General features: G+C 37.8%; 2 protein-coding genes across 2 annotated transcripts in view; one reads left to right on the top strand and one right to left on the bottom strand.

Moving 5' to 3' along the window:
* The window catches only part of LOC134744096 (evolutionarily conserved signaling intermediate in Toll pathway, mitochondrial), a 502842-nt gene that overhangs the window by 384900 nt on the left and 97102 nt on the right, over positions 1-20840 (bottom strand). The window lies entirely within an intron of this gene.
* On the top strand, positions 777-9000 carry LOC134744060 (phenoloxidase-activating enzyme-like). The gene is made up of 6 exons (XM_063677723.1): positions 777-965; positions 3316-3473; positions 5221-5812; positions 6127-6295; positions 7001-7197; positions 8474-9000. The coding sequence occupies exons 1-6, from the start codon at positions 899-901 to the stop codon at positions 8863-8865; spliced, it is 1575 nt and encodes a 524-aa protein (XP_063533793.1). The 5' UTR covers positions 777-898; the 3' UTR covers positions 8866-9000.

Genomic DNA, 20840 nt, shown 5'->3' with positions numbered 1-20840 from the left:
GTCTAGTGGCAGAACATTGCAGTAATAAGTGTAATAACGCCTACTAAATGTAAGTAGGTATATACACATCGAATATATGAATCTTCTTCTAAATACTTATCAATGTATTGCCTATACGTAATAACTTATTTTTTTTTATCAACGACGTAAAAGATCTTAAATAATAACGGTAGCAAATTTAATGACACGCGAATTAAATAACGTTCAAATTTTAATTTCGTACTGAAAAGGCTTGATTTAACCTCGTGAGTCTATATAAATGTACATTAAAATGTACATATTCATTGCAAACTAATTTGAACCTTTTGACGATACAAATAGAGTAGCATTTCTTTTGTTTTACTGCGTTGTGAAACAAACTAAATTCGTTCCAATTTACTTATAGAACAAGGTCCAAATTAAAATTTGAAAATATTTATATGGTGGGTCTTACGAGGTTAAGATTAAACTAGCACGTTAACTATTTGGTTAACTTAGTCCTAGTATATTTCCAAACATTACTAATAATAACACTACCTACAAAACGCTTATTTTTTTCTGTATTTCTAATTACAATGAACAAAGTAAAACCACAGATAATTCATAAAACATTGGAACAATTCGATAAATGCTCTAATCATCGTTAACTATAGTGATTTTACTGTTTAAATAAGTCGTAAGCTCCGTGAGATATACATACAAATCTGTCCTTTCGTACCCGCAGAAAGGGAAGTAATTAAATGACAAATACCCACAGACATCATTAAAACAGTGTTCATTAATTCTTAATCACTACATGTCATAGATGTCAACGAGTCGCCGCGTTGCATTTGTTTTTTTATTTTTCGAAAAAAATTGAAAGCGTAGCAGTTGTTTTTTTATTTTTCGAGAAAAACTGTACTTTGAGTGTGAAGTGATAATGATACTGAGATTATTATTGTGTTTTGTGTGTTTGGCTGGTTTTAGTGGGGCGATAATAACAAAAGGTAAGGAAGGATTGTTATAAATTGTATGCAAGGACCTTAATAGGTATAGCTTGAAGGAAATTAATGGTTTCTTAGATATTTAAGAAATATGCAAGATTGAATAAACAAAAAAGTGTTTTGTCTATATTATACGTACGCGTATGTATATATTATGTACTCATATAAACACTGATCTCCGATGCAAAAAGAGTGGTATTATATGTTTTTATGATGATATATAATAATATGTTTTTAATATTTTATCTTAAGGTTAGTATTATTTATTTTTAGATTTAGCTTTTAAGTTTTATAGCATTGTATTATAATATCTGCAGGTACGCCTGCTGTGGTATTTTAGGACGAACCGATTTGAGTTCGCTGTTTTTCTGAAGAGCTTGATTTTTTTACCTGACGACATAGTTACTTTAGTGCTTGGTAGAATTGTGTCGGTTTTTTAAATTTTAACCTATAGATAAACTTGTTACTCATCACTTACTAATCTTTCTGAGGATATAGATTTATATATATCGCCTTATTTTATAATTACATTCATACGCGCCAAAAATAAACTCAGCATTTAATCGGCGTTTCATGAAATACCGTTCGTTCGGGTCTCGAACTCTCGAACCAGTAAGTGGCTTAAAAGTTAAAACTTTTCTAACTGGGGTAAATCCACGCTGATGGTCCGTTCCTAATCCTGTAGACACGTGGACTGTGGTAGTTCTAACAAGCCTTTGGGATATCTACTAGTTTGTACAGAAAAAGTAAAGGTAAATGAAGAGTATTGCGAAGTTTAAACAGGTTTTAAATTTGAATTAAAATTATTACAGAATAACATTTTAAGTAACCTATCTGTACCTCATCTAAATAGTTTGTGCAAGGTGGAACAGTTATGACTATGTAGCTATAGATAATGTAGAAAATACAGTTTTTTATAAATACAAAAAATATTGTCACAAATAAATGTTAATTTTGGGCGAGGGGTTGACGGCTGAATAATAAATCTCATCATAAATAATAAAATTATCGTTGTCCTTGCATTCTGACACGGCTCACTTGAGGTGCCAAGGGTCCGCTTGATAACCTAATCCTAAAAATTGTCTCATGCTCTGGTTTAAACTAAACTATAGTCTTCATCTTCTCAAATGACATTTTCGTCTAAGACGGTAATCTGTTAAACAAAAGCCATTGTCTCTTTTGTGTGTGGTCGGTCATTGTGTGGCACGCGCCAACACAATGGCCCACAAAGGCCGACAGCTCACACAAAAGAGACAATGGCTTTATAGGGTTCCGTACCTCAAAAAGAAAAAACGGAACCCTTATAGGATCACTCGTGCGTCTGTCTGTCTGCCTGTCTGTCTGTCTGTCACAGCCTATTTTCTCCGATACTACTGGACCAATTAAGTTTAAATTTGGTATACATATGTAAGTTTGTAACCCACAGACAGACATGTAACGTAAACAAATGAATTTTAAACACGGGGGCCACTTCTGGGGGGTAAATGTGAAAATTTAAATATAAAGTTTTTCAAACTATATCGTGTTACATATCAAATGAAAGAGCTCATTGTGAGAATCTCAAATATATTTTTTTTATAATTTTAGGAGAAACAGTTTAGAAGTTATTCAAGAAAATAGGCAAAAAATGACCATTCCCCCTTTATCTCTGAAACTACTGGGTCTAAAATTTTGAAAAAATACACAAAATAGATATTTACCTATAGATCACAGGAAAACCTATTAGAAATGTGCAGTCAAGCGTGAGTCGGACTTAATTACTTAGTCTTTGATCCGACCCCTACGGGTTTTTTAAAGACATCACTCACGTTTCACATAAAAAATACATTGTTTAAATTGTGTACGGAACCCTTGGAACCCCGGAACATTTGGCAGTTTTTTTTTTAATTACCGTCTTAGACGAAAGAGTCATTTGAGATGATGCACACTATACCTACCTACCATCTGAGCTTTTAAACCAGGAAACTAAGCCAGTTAGTAAGCCTTATTGGGACTAATTCGATTCCCTAACGATCCTTAAGGTTCCGTACCCAAAGGGTAAAAACGGGACCCTATTACTAAGACTCCGCTGTCTGTCTCTGTCTGTCCATCTGTCACCAGGCTGTATCTCACGAACCGTGATAGCTAGACAGTTGAAATTTTTACAGATGATGTATTTTCGTTGCCGCTATAACACCAAATACTAAAAACAGAATAAAATAAAAATTTAAGTGGGGCTCCCTTACAACAAACTTGATTTTATGTCGTTTTTTTGCGTAATGGTACGGAACCCTTCGTGCGCAAGCCCGACTCGCACTTGGCCGGTTTTTAATAAAGATAACCTATATTTTTTAAATTATAATATTTTTTTCAGAAAGCTGTATAAAATGCGTTCCCGTCAAACACTGCCTGGTATTCGGGAACCTGACCAAGGCAGAACAAAAGCGGTGGACGGCTGAGTTCTCTTGCACCCTTCCTAAGCTGGGTGTTGAGGCTGACTTCGGGTTGGTGCCTTATGCTAAAGAACAATATGTAAGTTTTTGTTGTTTGTAAGTGTGTTGACCAACTAGATGGTCCGACCAGGTTAAGAAGGCCACCTCAGGCAAACTCCATCAAGCGGTGAGGGCTACGGGAGATCGAGACCGATGGAGACAAATCACAGGAGCTGCAAAACCAAGTGGTCACGATCCTCAGTAATGAGGGACCGACAAAGAAGAAGAAGAAGTTTTTGTCATTAACATCTTCCTTGCGTTGCTTGCCTCGCTTTTTGACATTCAAGAATCCTAAGAAAATCCTAAGAATTGGCGTAGGCACTGCCATATGACCTTTCAACCCAGAGGGGAAACTAGGCCTTATTGGGTTTAGTCCAGTTTCCTCACGATGTTTTCCTTCACCGAAAAGCGACTGGTAAGTACCGAAAAACTGATTACGAGCCGAGATTTGAAGTTGAACCCGCAACCTCCGGAACTACGGATTGAAAATCGCACTTACCGCTACCAGGGTGCGTAGCCAACGTGCCAATCGTTTACGCTAGCGTATTCATCTCTCTCTATCACTCTTCCATATTAGTGCGACAGTGACAGTTGCGTTACGTTCGCCACAAAGCGTTAACGATTGGCGCGTTGGCTACGCACCCTGGCCTACCGCTCTTTTTATTATGCAAGAATATGCATAGGTAAACCGTATAACCTTTACCTGTCAGATCTAATGTAATCTAGCTTCGGATAACCTCCATATTCATATAATGAATTCACTGCCCAGGTAGCAAAGTGACGTCAGCGACGTCATTATGACGTAATAATGACGTCATAAAGACTTCGCTGACGTCATAATGACGTATAAATATCACCTGGGTGGTAACTATTGATAAACATTAAAAATATTCCTATTATGTACATATGTAGAAATAATATAGTTATAGTTTCTAGAATGTAATAGCCGACTATGTCACTATAGCCGTGTCATCACTACATAGTGTAAAACAAAGTCGCTTCCTGCTGTCTGTCTGTCCCTATGTATGCTTAGATCTTTAAAACTACTAAACGGATTTTAATGCGGTTTTTTCTTTTATTAAATCATTCATGTATTTTTAATATCAAATTTTATTTGAATAAAACACAAAACTACATAGTAAAAATTAAAAACTTAGTAAGGCCAAAGATGCTGGCAGCATTCCCTCGCTGAATGGCAAAACTCTGGTCACCGGTAGCATTGACGAGCTTTTTACTTAGTTCTTTAAGCTATTTGTATTTATGTCAAATTACTTCTTCCTGGCATTACTGATCATTGAGCTAAATAGACAGACAGAAAGACATGTTGAAATTGTGATGGTGTTGGCTTCGGAACGAAAACTTGTGTGAATGTATCAAATTATTTATACCGTTTTCACACGAACATGATTTTATCAGCAATTCCAAAATAGAAAATTTCCAATTAAAAAAAAAATTCAGTTATATTTATTTTTCTCCTGATGCATGTTTGTCATTAAAATTGCAATTTTATCCATCGCGCCGATTAATCAGCGTGACGTCATGTAGGTCGGCGCATGATAAATTGCCGTCGTCGCCACATAATTACCAGTTCCCTTCACAAATAGGGAATTCCAATTCTGTTTGGATATTTTATTAAGCCTGAATTTATATTATAGTAATAAGCAGTAGGTACGTATGTACAAAATAAGGTGTACTTGATTTGATCGTTAAATTATGGTTAAAATAATGGTGTGTTGCGATTTGTTTTTAGCCGCCGTTTTAATAACTTAAATCTCTAACGCACACAGATATGCTGCCCTCACACGAACGCCGTTAACTTCGCTAATAACCGTAGAACAGTAAGCCATGCTCCGCAAATCAGTACAAAACATCCTAGATCTGTTGACAAATACGATTCAACGACAAACCCCGTCGAATATGAAATGCAAAGACAGACAGAGAATGTATGGATGAATCAAGACCAACAAAATGATAATGAGAAAGAATACGACAGTCAACGCATGCCATTTTGGCAGCAAGGGCCGTTTGATACAGGTTTTTCTAATAGACCGAACAGGCCTATGCAGAGCATGTTTGGTAGCAGTCCGTTTCAAAACCCTTATTTTATGGGTAAACCCAGGACGCAACCTGGTCAGAGAGGGCCGAATGGGCGCACAGGCGGATCCGGCCAGAGTTCGGGCGGATTCGGACAAAGTTCGGGTGGATTCGGGCAGAATTCGGGTGGATTCGGACAACATTCTGGTAGATTCGGGCAAAATTCGCGTGTATTCGAACAAAGCTCGGGTGGAAATGGGCAATGCTCGGCTTTGACAAGTTTTCCACCGGAGCCGAATAAGGGCTGCTGCGGACGGGATGTGTCTGATGCTGACAGGATCATAGGCAAGTGTAACTTAATTCAGAGAAGTTAATGCAGTTTCGTAACTACGGTAGTGTACAGCTTAGGTATTTATTTACCTATCAAATTGCATCGTCGTCATCAATCATATCGTCATATTAACAAGCATCAAAGTTCTAATCATGCAAGTGTGCATCCACTTTACAGTGGCAATGTACGGTCGTAAGTGAAGCGACAAACCTACTTTATGTTCCAATTTTACGGGGAATAAATCGCGGCCAAAAGCTAGTCATACAATACAGGTGCATATATAATATTAATAATCACAGGTAGCTCTAAATAACTCAGTGTGTCCTAGGTGGAAAAACAACGGAGATCGACCAATTCCCGTGGACGGTGTTACTCAACTCAAAATTCACAAACGGAAGAACAACGACCGAGTTTAGTTGCGGCGGATCCTTAATCAGCGCACGCTATGTACTCACCGCCGCTCATTGTCTGTACGACGAAACCTCCCGATTGTCCGAGTAAGTTAAATTTAAATATTACTAGTCTATCTAAAGGTACCGTTCGGATTCAGACTACACTAGCTAGTAGGTACAGTCGCTATCAGATATATCGGCGCGGCCAAGGTGCTCACAAATATATGAACAATATTAAAAAGGCGTTAGAGTGTTCAGATATTGTGAACACCTTGGCCGCTCCGATATATCTGATGGCGACTGTAATGCTGGTGTTAGTCTGAATCCAAGTGGTGGTGGTGACATTCGGCACTACCAAGGCATCGTTACCTGTAGGTCCTTGGTAAAATATATGTGACGGATTAAGGATGACTCACACTAGACCACTAGACCAGACCGGAGCCTCCGACACTTCGTTTTCTATGGAAAGCACCACGTGATCACCGATCAGACGCCTCGGCCCGGGCCCGGCCCGGTCTAGCGTGAGTCATCTTTTAAGCGTTCTTATAGCACAGTAGTACCTAATGCGTTTATAATGGCGACATAACTTAGTCGGATTGTAATATACGGAACTACGGATACGATAGAAAAAATACTCGTATTATCCTCGTTAGAAAATTTGCACTACACTTACATTCGCACTACAAGGATTCTAGGGTCCACCCAATTGCGACTATGATCTAAATAAGAGAAATACTGACCTTCCCACCCAAAGGGAAACTAAATAGTCTTTATTTGAATCAGTCTGTAATCAATTCGTTGCTATTTCAGCGTCGAAATATACCTAGCGGAATACGACAAACGCACGTTCCCTCGCGACTGCATGATCAGCCCTGGTGAAGGTCGGAGGTGCATCGAGAACATAGCCATGCGAGCTGAAGATGTAGTGTTACACCCTCAGTATGACGACGCAAGGTTGCAGAACGATATAGCCTTGATACGGCTAAGAGGAACTGCTCCATACACAGGTATTAGAACATTAGAATATAGTCTGTATCTTTAGGTAGTTAAAATGTGTTTTTACATTTTCGGGTACTTGAAACATTTATCAGTTAACCAGCCAAATAGAAAACTGCTTGGATCTGTTCCTCATCAGGCTTTAACCTCCATTTAATCGTGTAATGTTTGATCTAACCTCAAATTACTAAATATTTGATGATTTCATTTTAGGTTCTTTACTAGGGCGAAGTAATAGCATACCTATATTATAAAACGAAATAACTATTGATTAATTAATCATCCATATACCTATTCATAAAATAGCATGATTATAGCAGCTTTTTTGTACGTTAAGGGATAGGATGGTCAAATTGACAATTTGATCAGAAAAAAACGGCAATCTCATCTAGCGTTCACACGTAGATACACAATTTCATAGTGGAATCGGCGAGCCAATGTTCTTCAATTTCATTTCAATTGCGTCCACACCACTTAATATATGTACAGTGAGGTTCGAAATTGCATGTAGAAATTATGAATGAATTCCATTCTGTACATGTCTGGCCTGGACTGGCTTTTATATCAAAAGGCGCCAATTTATGCATCTTGTGCGTATCGCGGCAAAATGTGCTAGTGGTGCACTCGTTAAGCGATGGGATTAGTACCTAACTCTGTTAGGTTGTAGGTATGTTGCACCAACTTGAATCCTGACCAAGTAATGAAGTAACAAAACTCTCATTTGCGGTCAGCAACCTGTTTTGTAAAATATTTATTAACAAGCCGTGCAATGAAGCTTCGACATCGGAAATATGGTGGTTAATTTAGTTTCTGTTTATAGTATATTTTATAATTGGATTCAAACATAATACATTTTGTGTTAATCATTTGCACAAATCATTATTTTATTAATATTTCGAATGCAGTTTGGATATGGTTGTATTTTATCGCAATACATTTCGTACAGTGTGTTAAGGTAAAACATACCAAGAAGATTTTATTAGTGGTATTTTTGATTTACTTGTGTCTTGTGTATCAAGCGAACATAATTAAATGTGAATTTTTATATCAATTTATATATATTCACACAATAGGAGTCATTTGGTAAAAAATTGAGGCGTACCTCGACAAATAATATTTAAAGAAAATCGTCAAACGACACTGATAATTGAATCAGCTTTAATTTGCATGATAAACTTATCAGTCTTATCACTACTTGTAAGTATGTATAGGTTATTTTAAACGTATCTAAGCAATGTAAACCTGCTTTTTGTCAAGTATTTATTCCCCCATTTTCCCCATTTTCAGATTACATTCGCCCAATCTGCCTGCCTCAAATCAACGTCGACAGCCCCGACTTCTCCAACCTCCCCCTCTCCGTGGCCGGCTGGGGCCGGAACGGCCGCTACCGATCCGACGTCAAGCAATCCACCGTTGTCAACTTAGTCCCACAAGGAGAGTGTAAGAGGCACTATCCACATCTGACGCGCCGCCATCTTTGTGCGGCCGGACACACGGGGGAGGACACGTGCAAGGGGGACTCGGGAGGGCCTCTGATGATGTTGCATAGAGGGAAGTACTTCGTCGCGGGGATCGTGAGCGGCAAGAGGGCGGACTCGCCTTGCGGCTCGCAGGTGCCGTCTCTTTACACTAATGTTTATAATTATTTGGATTGGATTAGAGCTAACATCCGGAATTAGACAGTTAAGACGTGTGTATTTGATATGTTAACAGCTTAACCGCGGTCAATAGAAAAAACTATATGATACTAAACTACTTAGTTAGTAGTTAGTCCATAAGTATTTTGTTTATTAAAGAACATAGGTACTATAGTATTTCTGTGTCTTGTTTGTTACCTCAATACCTTATTAAAAGTTAATTAGTGCATCAAGGAGAATACAAAAGGCACTAGGTATCTGCACTTGACGCGGCGCCCTGTTTGTGCGGCTTTTTTTCACGTGGGCACACCGTTTAAAATAAAATTAAAAAGGCGTAACCATTGCGCTGTAACTGTTACCTTTGAGTGCCTACGAAACATTATGCAAGAAGGTACCTAATAATGGGAAAAAAAATATTTTTAAAATTCCTGCCACTCCGCCACTTGGCTACACTCAGGTAATAAAAACTTGTGGCTTGTGGCATAGATCATCTGCGTACAAGAGATATGCTACGCACTCTAACGCCTTGACAATAGAGGCGTGTTCAGGTACTCCGATTATGTCTGATGGCGATTTGTATTCTAACAGGACGCTCTGATTATCAAACAAGCCGCTATATCTGTTGGATTCTCATTGCCTGCACCATTCAACCAATAAGCCTCTCGTAAGCCAAACATGTACTACGTTCGAAAATAAACTTTTATAACATGGAAAACATTCGTACAAGCTACCATAAACGTGTATTTAATAGAGAGAGCGCAGAACATGATCAGCGCATTCTGGCATTTCTGGCAAAACACTAAGACGTGTAAACAGTGGCGTAACTGGGGGGGCACGTGCCCCGGGCGCCGTCCAAGGGGGGCGCCAAAACGGGCGAAAAATATAAAATTATTTTCAAAAACATTGATTGTTCCCGCCGCGTCGAACGGAGGTCTACAGGCTACGTTTGGGGGGGGGCGCAAATTTGGTGCCCTGCCCCGGGCGCCATTTCCTCTAATTACGCCCCTGCGTGTAAATTCGCATCAGTGTAATGTAATAAGTTGATAACCGCCATATGATACACTTTTAGATCAATCGGTCTACCTTACCGCACTCGTTGCTCAAAAACCTCTCTAGTAGGCTAGGAAAACTTCTAGGAACAGACAGAGTTAATTTAGCATTTATAATATTAAATAAATAAAATAAATCCGTTTATTTAAAAGACAACATAGGAATATTATAAGTAAATGGGATCCTTACTAGTCAGGTCGGCCATATCATCCACGAAATATAAAAAAGTCTAGTATTTATTCTGTACGTGTCTGGTTGGTCGTACCTATTTTGTCGTTGGCAGGCCTGTTGTATCCGTAAATTGTGCATGGCGCCAACTGCACGAGATTTATGTAGCTACGCGGAAAAATTGATAGCTGAAGTATGAATGGGAACAAGGGAATTCTTGTAAAACAGAATAAAATGGTCTTGTAAAACACAATGAAAGTTTTTGGAATCGGCCATATACATATCATGCAATTTAAGATTTGAAAATACATATATATATTATTTGCTTATTTTAATATGTAGATATTCTCTGCGTTTGTTTTTTTTTTTAATATCATACCTAATTTTAACCGTCGGAAGTGAGAGCTTTAATACGATCTCGAGTCCACGAAGATTGTTATTGTTTAATACATTTAAAATTTCACGTCTTTGCTTATTTCGTCATTCAGTTCCAATAATAATATATGATAATATAATGTTTTTTTTTATAAAGAAAATAATTAATGATCGACTATAAGAACCCCAATTTCTCATTAATTCTGAAATTACCTAGCAACTAATACAAAATACAAGCATGCATGAATGTTAGTCCCAAATGCCGCAAATACACGAAAATACGGGTTATTCCGAAAGTAGCCGTCCCGGCTGACGGATGATGATGGATCACAGATCACCAAGTACCACTAGATAGCGCATCCTACTTATTAACTTCTAAAGGGGCGCACAGACTATCAGTCCGCCGGACGATATCGGCCTGTCAGTTGTTCGGAACTGTCAAATTTTTGTTCTAACTGACAGGCCGATATCGTCCGGCGAACTGATAGTCAGTGGGCCCCTATAAATAAAAAGTTGTATGGCTAATCTTGGAGGGTTTTAACTGCTCGGGTCAAACATAATCTATTCTTTAACTATTATTGGGTGAATCAATTATTTCTTGTTGTTACTCTGTGTTAGGCGACAATAATGGCATAGTTTGTTAGGAGAACTCTTGTTTCACGTCATAATACACGTGAGGTCAAGGTCACGCTTTTTAAGGCATACTGCCAAACTCAACTACACCAGCAGTCTGTGGACCAACTATACCCAAAATGCGTATAATACCCTTCGCATATTGTACAATAACCTGTTCCGGGCGATGGTGGGGCTTCCTCGATACTGCAGCGCGTCAGGCATGTTTGCCGACGCGCACACTGATGACTTTTATGCGCTCGTGCGCAATAAAGTCGCGTCGCTCATCAGACGGGTTAGGGGAAGCCCCAACAGTCTCCTGCAGGTCGTGGCCGGGAGGCAGGACAGTGCCGTGCTCGGCAGGTTCAACGAGCTGCATGCTCCGAGTGTGCGTGAGCCTCGGTGAACCGCGCGCCACGGCTCTGTTACGCAGGGCTTTTAGCTTAGACCTTTGTTATTGTTATTAATTAATACTAACTCATTTTAGTTGTAGTATCTTAGTTTTTAGTATTTAGTATTAATAATTTTAGTTTTATTTTTTTTAGTTAAGAACTTACTAACGATGCTATGGACCTATGAGTTGTCTGAAAATAAACGCATTTTATTTTTTTATTTATTTATTATAATATCGTGCTTGATAAATGGCATTTTGTGGAAAGGGTTATTACCACCACTAAAATGCATATTGGGTTATTTCAAATGCCATAAAATCAGGATGTGGTGACCTAGGCGACCGTAACTATAGCAACGAGTGACAAGAAAAAGTTAATTTGATTCACCCTATTACAAAAATGAAATTACAAGGCGCAACGGCGACTAACGTACGCGGTTACGAGGTCACCCATGCTTTGGACAGATTAAATAAAAGGTGCAACACAAACAACCAGTTTATTGATCCCGTAATAATGAAGACAGTAAAAAGGGGCAGCGCATTGCAAAGACAAAAATTATGCACAGACCGGTCATAATTGTGACGTTCTCTGTCAAAAGGTACCACTTTATCGCTTACCATAAAGACGAAATTTACTTGTATCTTTATACGAATAACCTGTGAGAGCGTCCTTATGGTAACCTTTTGATTGAGAGCGTCACAATTAATAAAATAAAACCCTTATCATTCTGTCGACATCTTGTCGGCAGTCTCTCGCGTCGAAAGATAGTCCATAATGTCCATATGGCAGTTTCCCCAGTTCATTTTTATATGGAGTAGCTGTCACGTAAAATGTTTAAAGATATTTTTTGGAAGTTTGACGCATTAATTTATTAATAAATGTAACATTTAAGTAAAAAAAATACGGTAAAAACAAAATTCTTTAAATATTTTTTATATTAAGCCCGACCCAAAAAAACTTAAAGGAAATAATAAATCATTCGATGCGTGAGGTGAGGAACGAAAAGGAGTAAAATGCGATATCTAACTGGAGGTGATCTGTGACGGATGAAAGAGCAATCAGCCGCAAATCATCGATCCTAAATACTTGCCGGTTAAGTAAATAGGTACATAGTTAATTATGGCGCAGCTGCGCTTAAGTGATTGAGTGCTAATGTATTGGTTTGGATGTCATGTTATATTTGTGTCGCAGTCAGTGTTCAGATATTTTTGTGCATCTGTCCGCTCCGATTTTAAACTGGCTACTGTAGACTACAGGCTTCTACACACCTTGCAACAAATGGCATGCGATTTTAGATTGTGGCTCCTCTATCACTGGCAACATTGTGCCACAAGATTCTAACAGATGGCGTTAGCACGTTCTTCATCGCGCTTACGGAGTTCCGAATGCCAGTTCAAATACATCTATCTCTTAACCAACCCTCAGTAGACTTCGCCTTCTTCTTCTTCCTCAGCGAGTATGCGCCCACTGTTGGGCATACGCCTCTCCAAAACTCCCCCAAGCAGCTCGATTTGCTGCTTCTCTCCTCCAGAGTGGGCCCGCAATCTTTTTAATATCATCCTTCCATCTTGTTGGAGGTCTGTGATCTGGTCTTTTTGATCGAGGCCTCCACGCTAGAACACGCTTGCTCCATCTCCTATCATCTCTGCGACATACGTGTCCGGCCCAGGCCCATTTCAGAGTTGCAATCCGTCGGCCGATGTCTACCACTTTGGTCCGTCGCCGGATCCCCTCGTTTCAGATTCTATCGCAGAGAGATATACCGAGCATACTGCGTTCCATCGCTCTTCGTGCCTAGAGTACCCTTTATTGGCCCTCTCTCAATTTTCCACAGATTGCCGGCTGCAGGAGCAACGAATTCAATCAATTGATGAAATGCCGCAATGTATCGCAAAATCAAATGCGATTATCGTTGATCATTGTAGAGGCCACAAGAAAATTATTGCAAGCATTCAAAGACTACCGTAACCACTTCGCTGTACTCCCTTTTTGACGAAAATTGTATTGCCGAATTTCACTTGGCAACCAACTTTTCGCCAAAGTTTCATTCTGACAAACCAATCGTTACCAAATAATTATTTCGCAACCATTTCATTTCCAAACCCCATAGTTGGAAAATGAAAATGACGTATTAGGTTGGGTCAGGTTAGGTTGGATTATGTAAATTTGGGAAATGAAATTCGGCCAAATGAAACTTTGGCGAAAAGTAGGTTGCCAAGTGAAGTTCTGCAATACAATTTTCGGCGAAAAGGCAGAGAACCTCTGCTTCTCATCAGTTGGACCGTACACTAACTAGCCGCCATAGGGGAATAAAGTATGTTCTAAAAGTTATCGAATAAAAATTAATCCTTGAAACTGATCGTTGCGATTAAAGCCCGAATGACAAAGCCACCCTGTATACCTACTCGTGTTGACACATTGTCCTTAAACGCATCCCCCATCGCACACACGGACAATCCGCCATATGAACACTTAAATGAGCAAACACTATTATAGCCCGAGGGATTTCCTTGTGTGGCGCTGGCGAAAAATGCTCCGGCTATCGGGGAAGCTAGAATTACTATAGCTCGGCCAATTTGAATCTAAAAACTATTGCCTTAAAGAAATAAATCGTATAAATAGCCAAAAAATCATAACTCTAGAACTTGAAAGCATCAATAATCGATTATATATTATCAATTTAAAAACTAATAACAGATAAAAAAACCGGCCAAGTGCGAGTCGGACTCGCGCACCGAGAGTTCCGTACATTACACAATTTAAACAATGTATTTTTTATGTGAAACGTGAGTGAAAGGTAAATTGCGGTTTACGATTTATGACGTATTAAAAAAAAACTACTTACTAGATCTCGTTCAAACCAATTTTCGGTGGAAGTTTGCATGGTAATGTACATCATATATTTTTTTTAGTTTTATCATTCTCTTATTTTAGAAGTTACAGGGGGGGACTCATTTTATCACTTTGGAAGTGTCTCTCGCGCAAACTATTCAGTTTAAAAAAATATATATTAGAAACCTCAATATCATTTTTGAAGACCTATCCATAGATACCCAACACGTACGGGTTCGATGAAAAAAAAATTATTGATTTTCAGTTCCAAGTACGGGGAACCCCCAAAATTTATTGTTTTTTTCTAATTTTGTGTAAAAATCTTAATGCGGTTCACAGAATAAATTTACTTACTAAGTTTTAACAGTATAGCTCTTATAGTTTCGGAATAAAGTGGCTGTGACATACGGACGGACAGACAGACAGACAGACATGACGAATCCATAAGGGTTCCGTTTTTTGCCATTTGGCTACGGAACCCTAAAACCATTAAAACTACATATAAACTAAACAAATTAAAACTAAACTAATATTAAAATAAAACTACTTAAAAATTTAAGTAATATAGAAACACAGAAAAATACCCACCTATGAAAGGTCTCCCAAGTCCGTCCCCTGCGGAAGGGTGCCCATTGCCCATGAGGCTGGCTACATTACCCCGCTGGATGGCTTTGACCTATTCTATAATCGATTAGAATATGCGAAAAAAATACCTTCCATAGTCATCCTGTATGCTCTATTGACTCACGGTCCTTAAACACATCCCTCCATTACCCACGGACCGACAGAAGAACACTTAAATGACCAAACACTATTATCTGAGATTTCCCGAGAGGCCGCCCTTAAAACCGGCGGCCCTACGGACCGTGGGCCCTTCGTATCGAGAATGGTTAAGTTTTTATTTGAGGATTTTTGTATAAAATAATTATTTTGAACTGAAAATTATACGTATTTTAATATGTTCACGAATACAAAACTTCCCTAGTGTTCATACTAGTGTTTCCTAACTTGTCACATGTGTTGTGTCACATTCTTGTTTTTTATTTATTCGAATTTTTTACGACCCTGGCGAGCCTTTTGAGCCAAATCCCATACACAAAATTTCATACAGAAGAAACAAGAGGAATGGCATAATCCAGCTTTAATGAAAGATCATTTATATTTTTATACTAACAGCAAATTATTCAGAGTAGTGTCTGTTCGGAAAGAGAAGTCGTGGAAATCGTGGAATGTATTGGGCCTTGATTGGGCCCCATACATTCCACAACTGCTCTTTCCACACAGACTCTAAGGTCATGCTAAATTATAGATTGGTTATGGATTGGTTGATGTCATACTTGATAAATAGATTTTAATTATTTTATAAATGTTCGCAAATGAATAAATGTAAATGAAAAAATATTACCTATACAGGTTTATTTTAAAAAAAAATTACTTTCTGAAGCCACAAGAAAAGGACTTTTGATAGGGCCGATAAGTGCAATGTATAAAGGTCCTTAAAACCATTAAGTTTAAAAAAACATGCTAAAAATATCTCGTCTGTATTTCATCGAGTTTATAGAACTATGGAATGTAGAGTTAACTCTACATTCCATATATAGAACCTCAGAAATGTCAAACCAAACTGAGCTTGGCGCTCATTGGCGGAAGTTTGACATTTTATATGTTTATTTATGTTTCTTGATAATATTTTTATATTAATTTACACACATGATTTTTTAAAGTGTATAAGTGGGTGAGATTTTCAAAATCATGCATATCGAAAGAAACAGGACGTAGTTTTAAAAGGTATGTTTAATTATCACGTCCGACTATATAATATTTTCTTTTCTGAATCACACACTTTTCTGAATTACTTACTTACATCCATGCCCATACCTTTCCATCTTTCGAATATTCTCGTGAAATTGTACTTTAATCATAATCAGCTAGTAAATTGATCCGCAATAACATGACCTAACGGTTAAGTACATATTTATATATTATATATATCGTTGTCTAAGTACTAAGTACCTACCCACAACACAAGACTTATTGAGCTTACTGTAGGACTTAGTCAATTTGTATAATAATGTCCTGTAATATATATTTATTTATTTATTATAATCTGTTTTGTTTCAGTGATGGCACTACTGCAGGCATGTTGTTACACCGCCTCATTGCGCACGGGCTGCATAATAATAGGGATACTTATGTTGGTAACTTCGCTTTTATTCTGCGGCTATCCCAGCTACGAAGACTTTGGTACGAAATTGTTATTTATTATCACCAGTTAGGCCGCGGACTAGACGCAATAGACGCACGCGGCGCGCGGCGCGGCGAGCGGAGCGGTGGGCCGCCGCTATTCAAAACATTTCAACATCAGCATAGATATATAACGGAGTTATATCTATCTTTGACATCAGCATTCCAGTCTATACATTTTGATCGTGCCGCGCCGAAATTGTCTATGGGGTTGGCCGGTCGAAGTGTTTAGCACATGGCGCCAGCATAGCTTGCCCTGTCAATCCCTAGAATTGTGTCAAAGTTTTGTTTTTTCAATGCCCTGGATGCCAGCCCTTTAAGCCAAATCTCATAGAAAAAGGGGCAAGCTATGATGACGCCATCTCTGCAAACCTTTGACAGTTGCCAACCCCATTAGGCCGGAATATACTTTTATTTTAGTTAGCTATTTTAATCCTTTTTCAGGCATAGTACGATTTATCGCCCATAATTATACCTACGTGTAAAAATTAAATTACAGCACTTTTTTAAATCTCTTGTCTGTGTATGAGCCTTCCTGGCCTAATTTTTAGTAATTTTTCTAAAGAACGATTTTTCTAAATTTTGACCAAGTTAGATTGGATTATAGAAAAATGTGACTTGTCTCAAATGGATGACTAAACCAAAAGTATTTAGAAGATTATTTGGATTTTTTGGGTAAATCACCTAGATTTGTGCTGCCTTTAAAAGGGTTAAAACAACTAAACGTTTTTAAGGCAAAATGTGATTTTTAATAAATTCATATCCGTACTATGGAGTACGGACGGATTTAGTATGGACTAATATTATAAATGCGAAAGTCTGTCTGTCTGTCTGTCTGTCTTTCTGTCTGTGTGTTCCCTCTTCACGCTTAAACCGCTGAACCGATTTAGATGAAATTTGGCATAGAGATAGGTAATGAGTCCCTTAGAAGGACATAGGATAGTTTTTATCCCGAAAATCATCCTTTAAGAAAGTAAAAAGCGGGGTGGAATTGAGATAATTAACGAAGTGCCTGCTAATTTGTGTGCATAATATGCTCAAATTTAGATTGCTATGAGAATTTTTCCAGGCGCTATTTTTACTCTAGCTGCGGTTACTAAGTCCACGCAGACGAAGTCGCGGGCAAAAGCTAGTTTAAATATAAAGGAAACTCTTTACTACAACTCAGTACATTAAAACTAATTGGTTTCAGCTTTCATTTTAGCTTTGTCCACATACATAGATTGTATAATAACAGCCGTAGCCAGCATTTTGTTTCTGGTGTGTGGGATAATTATGGTAATTTTTTATTTTATTCAATTTACTATACTTTTCAAATATCGAGAGTACGGTGACAGATGTCATATCAATGAAATTTATCGAAATTTTGCGTTTTAAGATATATTTTAAATTGTATGGAGTTGACATCTGTCACCGTACCCATGCTGTTTGCAAAATAGGGTAAACTCGCATTTTTTGGTGACACGCCTAATTCGGTGATACAAGTTTTGAAGCAAATAACGCGAGCTTGCCCTACTATAACGTGGCATAATATAGTTTAATATACCGGCTAAGCATAAGCAATAAGCGGTCTCTTGTATAGGCTGTTACTGAACCGGTGAGCTCCATCTTAGGCCCTGTCTTCACTTTCCATCAGGTGTGACTAGGACCAATCGCCGATCAGTTTATAATAATAAAAAAATAATAATAATATGTATTCTCAAGTAGGTAACAACGTTTTAATTTCATGGCAGGGTGGTCGAGTTAAAGTAATAAAAGTAACAATTTAGAATAATTTAGAATTTTTTCTTTATTCTTATTCTTAGAAGCAGGATGTCAATTATGTTTCATATAATTGTTATTAACCTAATTAATAATTTCAGCTGAATTTACAACGCTGCCATGAAATTAAAACGTTATTACCGATCACTAATTATTTAATTTATTTCAATAGCTATAAACATAACTATTTAAGCGTATTATGATTGTTTTTATTTTTGGATATTTTTCAATGAAATAAATTTTATCTTATCTATAATTTTTGTATTTCTTTTACAGGATAGGTTATGGGCAATGGCAATGTATGCATATGTATTGGCTGTAAAAGTTTTCGTGGATTTCATAATTTTTATTATAGCACTAATTAAAGGGAGCAAAGTTATTTTCAATCTAATAAACGCAACATTTATGACGTGTAAGAATGTTTTTGCATGTTTCCGTTAACCCTTTCTATATAATTTAATTTTTAACAAGCAGAAACGTCCGCGAACTGTGGTATTTTCTATAAAAAGGGACCTTATTGTCGATGGCGCTTACGCCATTATAAACGATGCTCCGATATAAAATACAATGCCGCGCGACGCTGTGCGGCGTAAGCGCCATCGACACTGTTCATAGAAAATGCCCCAATTTAAAAGTGGAAAAAATATTGCCTCGGGTGAGACTTGAATTCACGGCCTTTGGATCGATACTGCAGCGCTCTGCCAACTGAGCCAGCAAAACACCTCATCTAGGGTCTAAGCATAGAGTAACTTATACTAGAGCGGTACTGTCATAGTAAATTTTGTAACCCCAGTAAATTCACTGCCATCTGTCGACACACTTTAAAACTAAAAATGAAGATTTATAAAAATACGATAGAATGTATTTAAATATAGATAAATGATTTTTTTTATTTGCATTAATTATTTTTATTATTTTGACCCATGTTCTTTCACTGATATGCGTTAAAATTGTTAAATAACGAACGAAACCGTCAACGCCATCTATACGACTGTAGGCCAAAACTAGTAGCGCCCTCTGAACGAGAATCAAATTTTCTTGATTTTCGAGGCACGTTTTTTCCTTAGACTGTATCTATCTATTACGGAGTTATATCTATCTTTGGTCTAAGGGACCCTAGCGACATCTAACGTAAGAGCGAGCGTGAGTTCAAGTCTCACCCAAGGCAGTATTTTTTTCACTTAAATTTATTCTAAACCCTTTCTATACTTCGTTTTTTTACCATTAGATAGAAGATAAGCGATCTCGACGTGTCTTTTTATTATAAAACAATTTTGAAAAATAAGTCACAGCAAATGTGTAACAATTATAAATCACAAAACTTCCGTGAGACACAGACATATTAAATATATTTATAACGGGTCACTCACGTATTTTAAATCGAAACGTATTTTCCTCGGTACGGAGTGAAATATGTCGAGTGTTTTCGATTTAAAATACGTGAGTGACCCGTTATAAATACATTTAATTATAAATCATATGACAAAGGTCATGCAAACATCACTTAAATGATAAAGTGTCTTCTTCTTCTTCCTCGCGTTGTCCCGGCATTTTTGCCACGGCTCATGAGAGCCTGGGGTCCGCTTGGCAACTAATCCCATGAATTGGCGTAGGCACTAGTTTTTACGAAAGCGACTGCCATCTGACCTTCCAACCCAGAGGAGAAACTAGGCCTTGCTGGGATGATAAAGTGTAATGAACAGAATATTATTTCGTCAGTAGATGCTTTCAAAATGTACGTCTTATTTACGTCCTGCGGCCGGGCTAGCACATAGGGTTGCCAGCCATACTATAATATATAGTATCGTACTATATTCCAGTCACTTGTACTATGTATTATACAAAAACAATATAGTACGAAAAATACTATATTTTCATCACTCAAAAATGGGGTATACAAATGTCACCGATATCGCATCGTACCCGACTTGGATTTTTAATTCGCCTCAAATCGGCGTCCTATTTTTTTTTCAAATTTCCCAGTAAATACTATATTTTTTCAATATTTTGACAAAAATACTATATGTGTAAAGAAAAAAGGTGGCAACCCTACTAGCACATGATTGGCGCGAGACTCGCGAGAGTATCTCGCCGCGACCGCGACATAGACTACCCGTATGTTACCTATTTAATCTGTTTTTTTTTTTCAGTTTTTAACCTGTACTGTTTTTGGGTGGTGTACAGTTATTACAAGGAATCGGCTGGGGAAGTTATACCATTGTGAGACACGATTATGATGTCACCAGAGAAATAGTGATATGTCCAAGAGAAACATTGAGATGTCCAATGTTCTGCACAAAAATTATTAATTTACCAAAAAACGCTTCAACTATAGGAAAAGCGTCGAACAACCCAATGGCATCGTGTGATTGAAATCGAAATTTAAAAGGTACTTACTGCCCCAGTATATGGACGAGGAACCAATCATGGGCAATCTGAAATATCCTCGAAAAAGTGGTTTTTGACACTAGTCGTAGAGGAGGGCTAACGCGTATGAATTCGCCACTAGGGGCGCTAGTGTAGATGGTGGTCTTTTCTATAGTTCGAAATGTCACTTGTCACTTTAATGACTGACAGCTGTTC

The sequence above is a fragment of the Cydia strobilella genome, chromosome 9, assembly GCF_947568885.1.
Source record: "Cydia strobilella chromosome 9, ilCydStro3.1, whole genome shotgun sequence".
Lineage (NCBI taxonomy): Eukaryota > Metazoa > Arthropoda > Insecta > Lepidoptera > Tortricidae > Cydia > Cydia strobilella.
The sequence above is the reverse complement of the archived record's forward strand: the minus strand, read 5'-3'. Positions and strand labels throughout refer to the sequence as shown.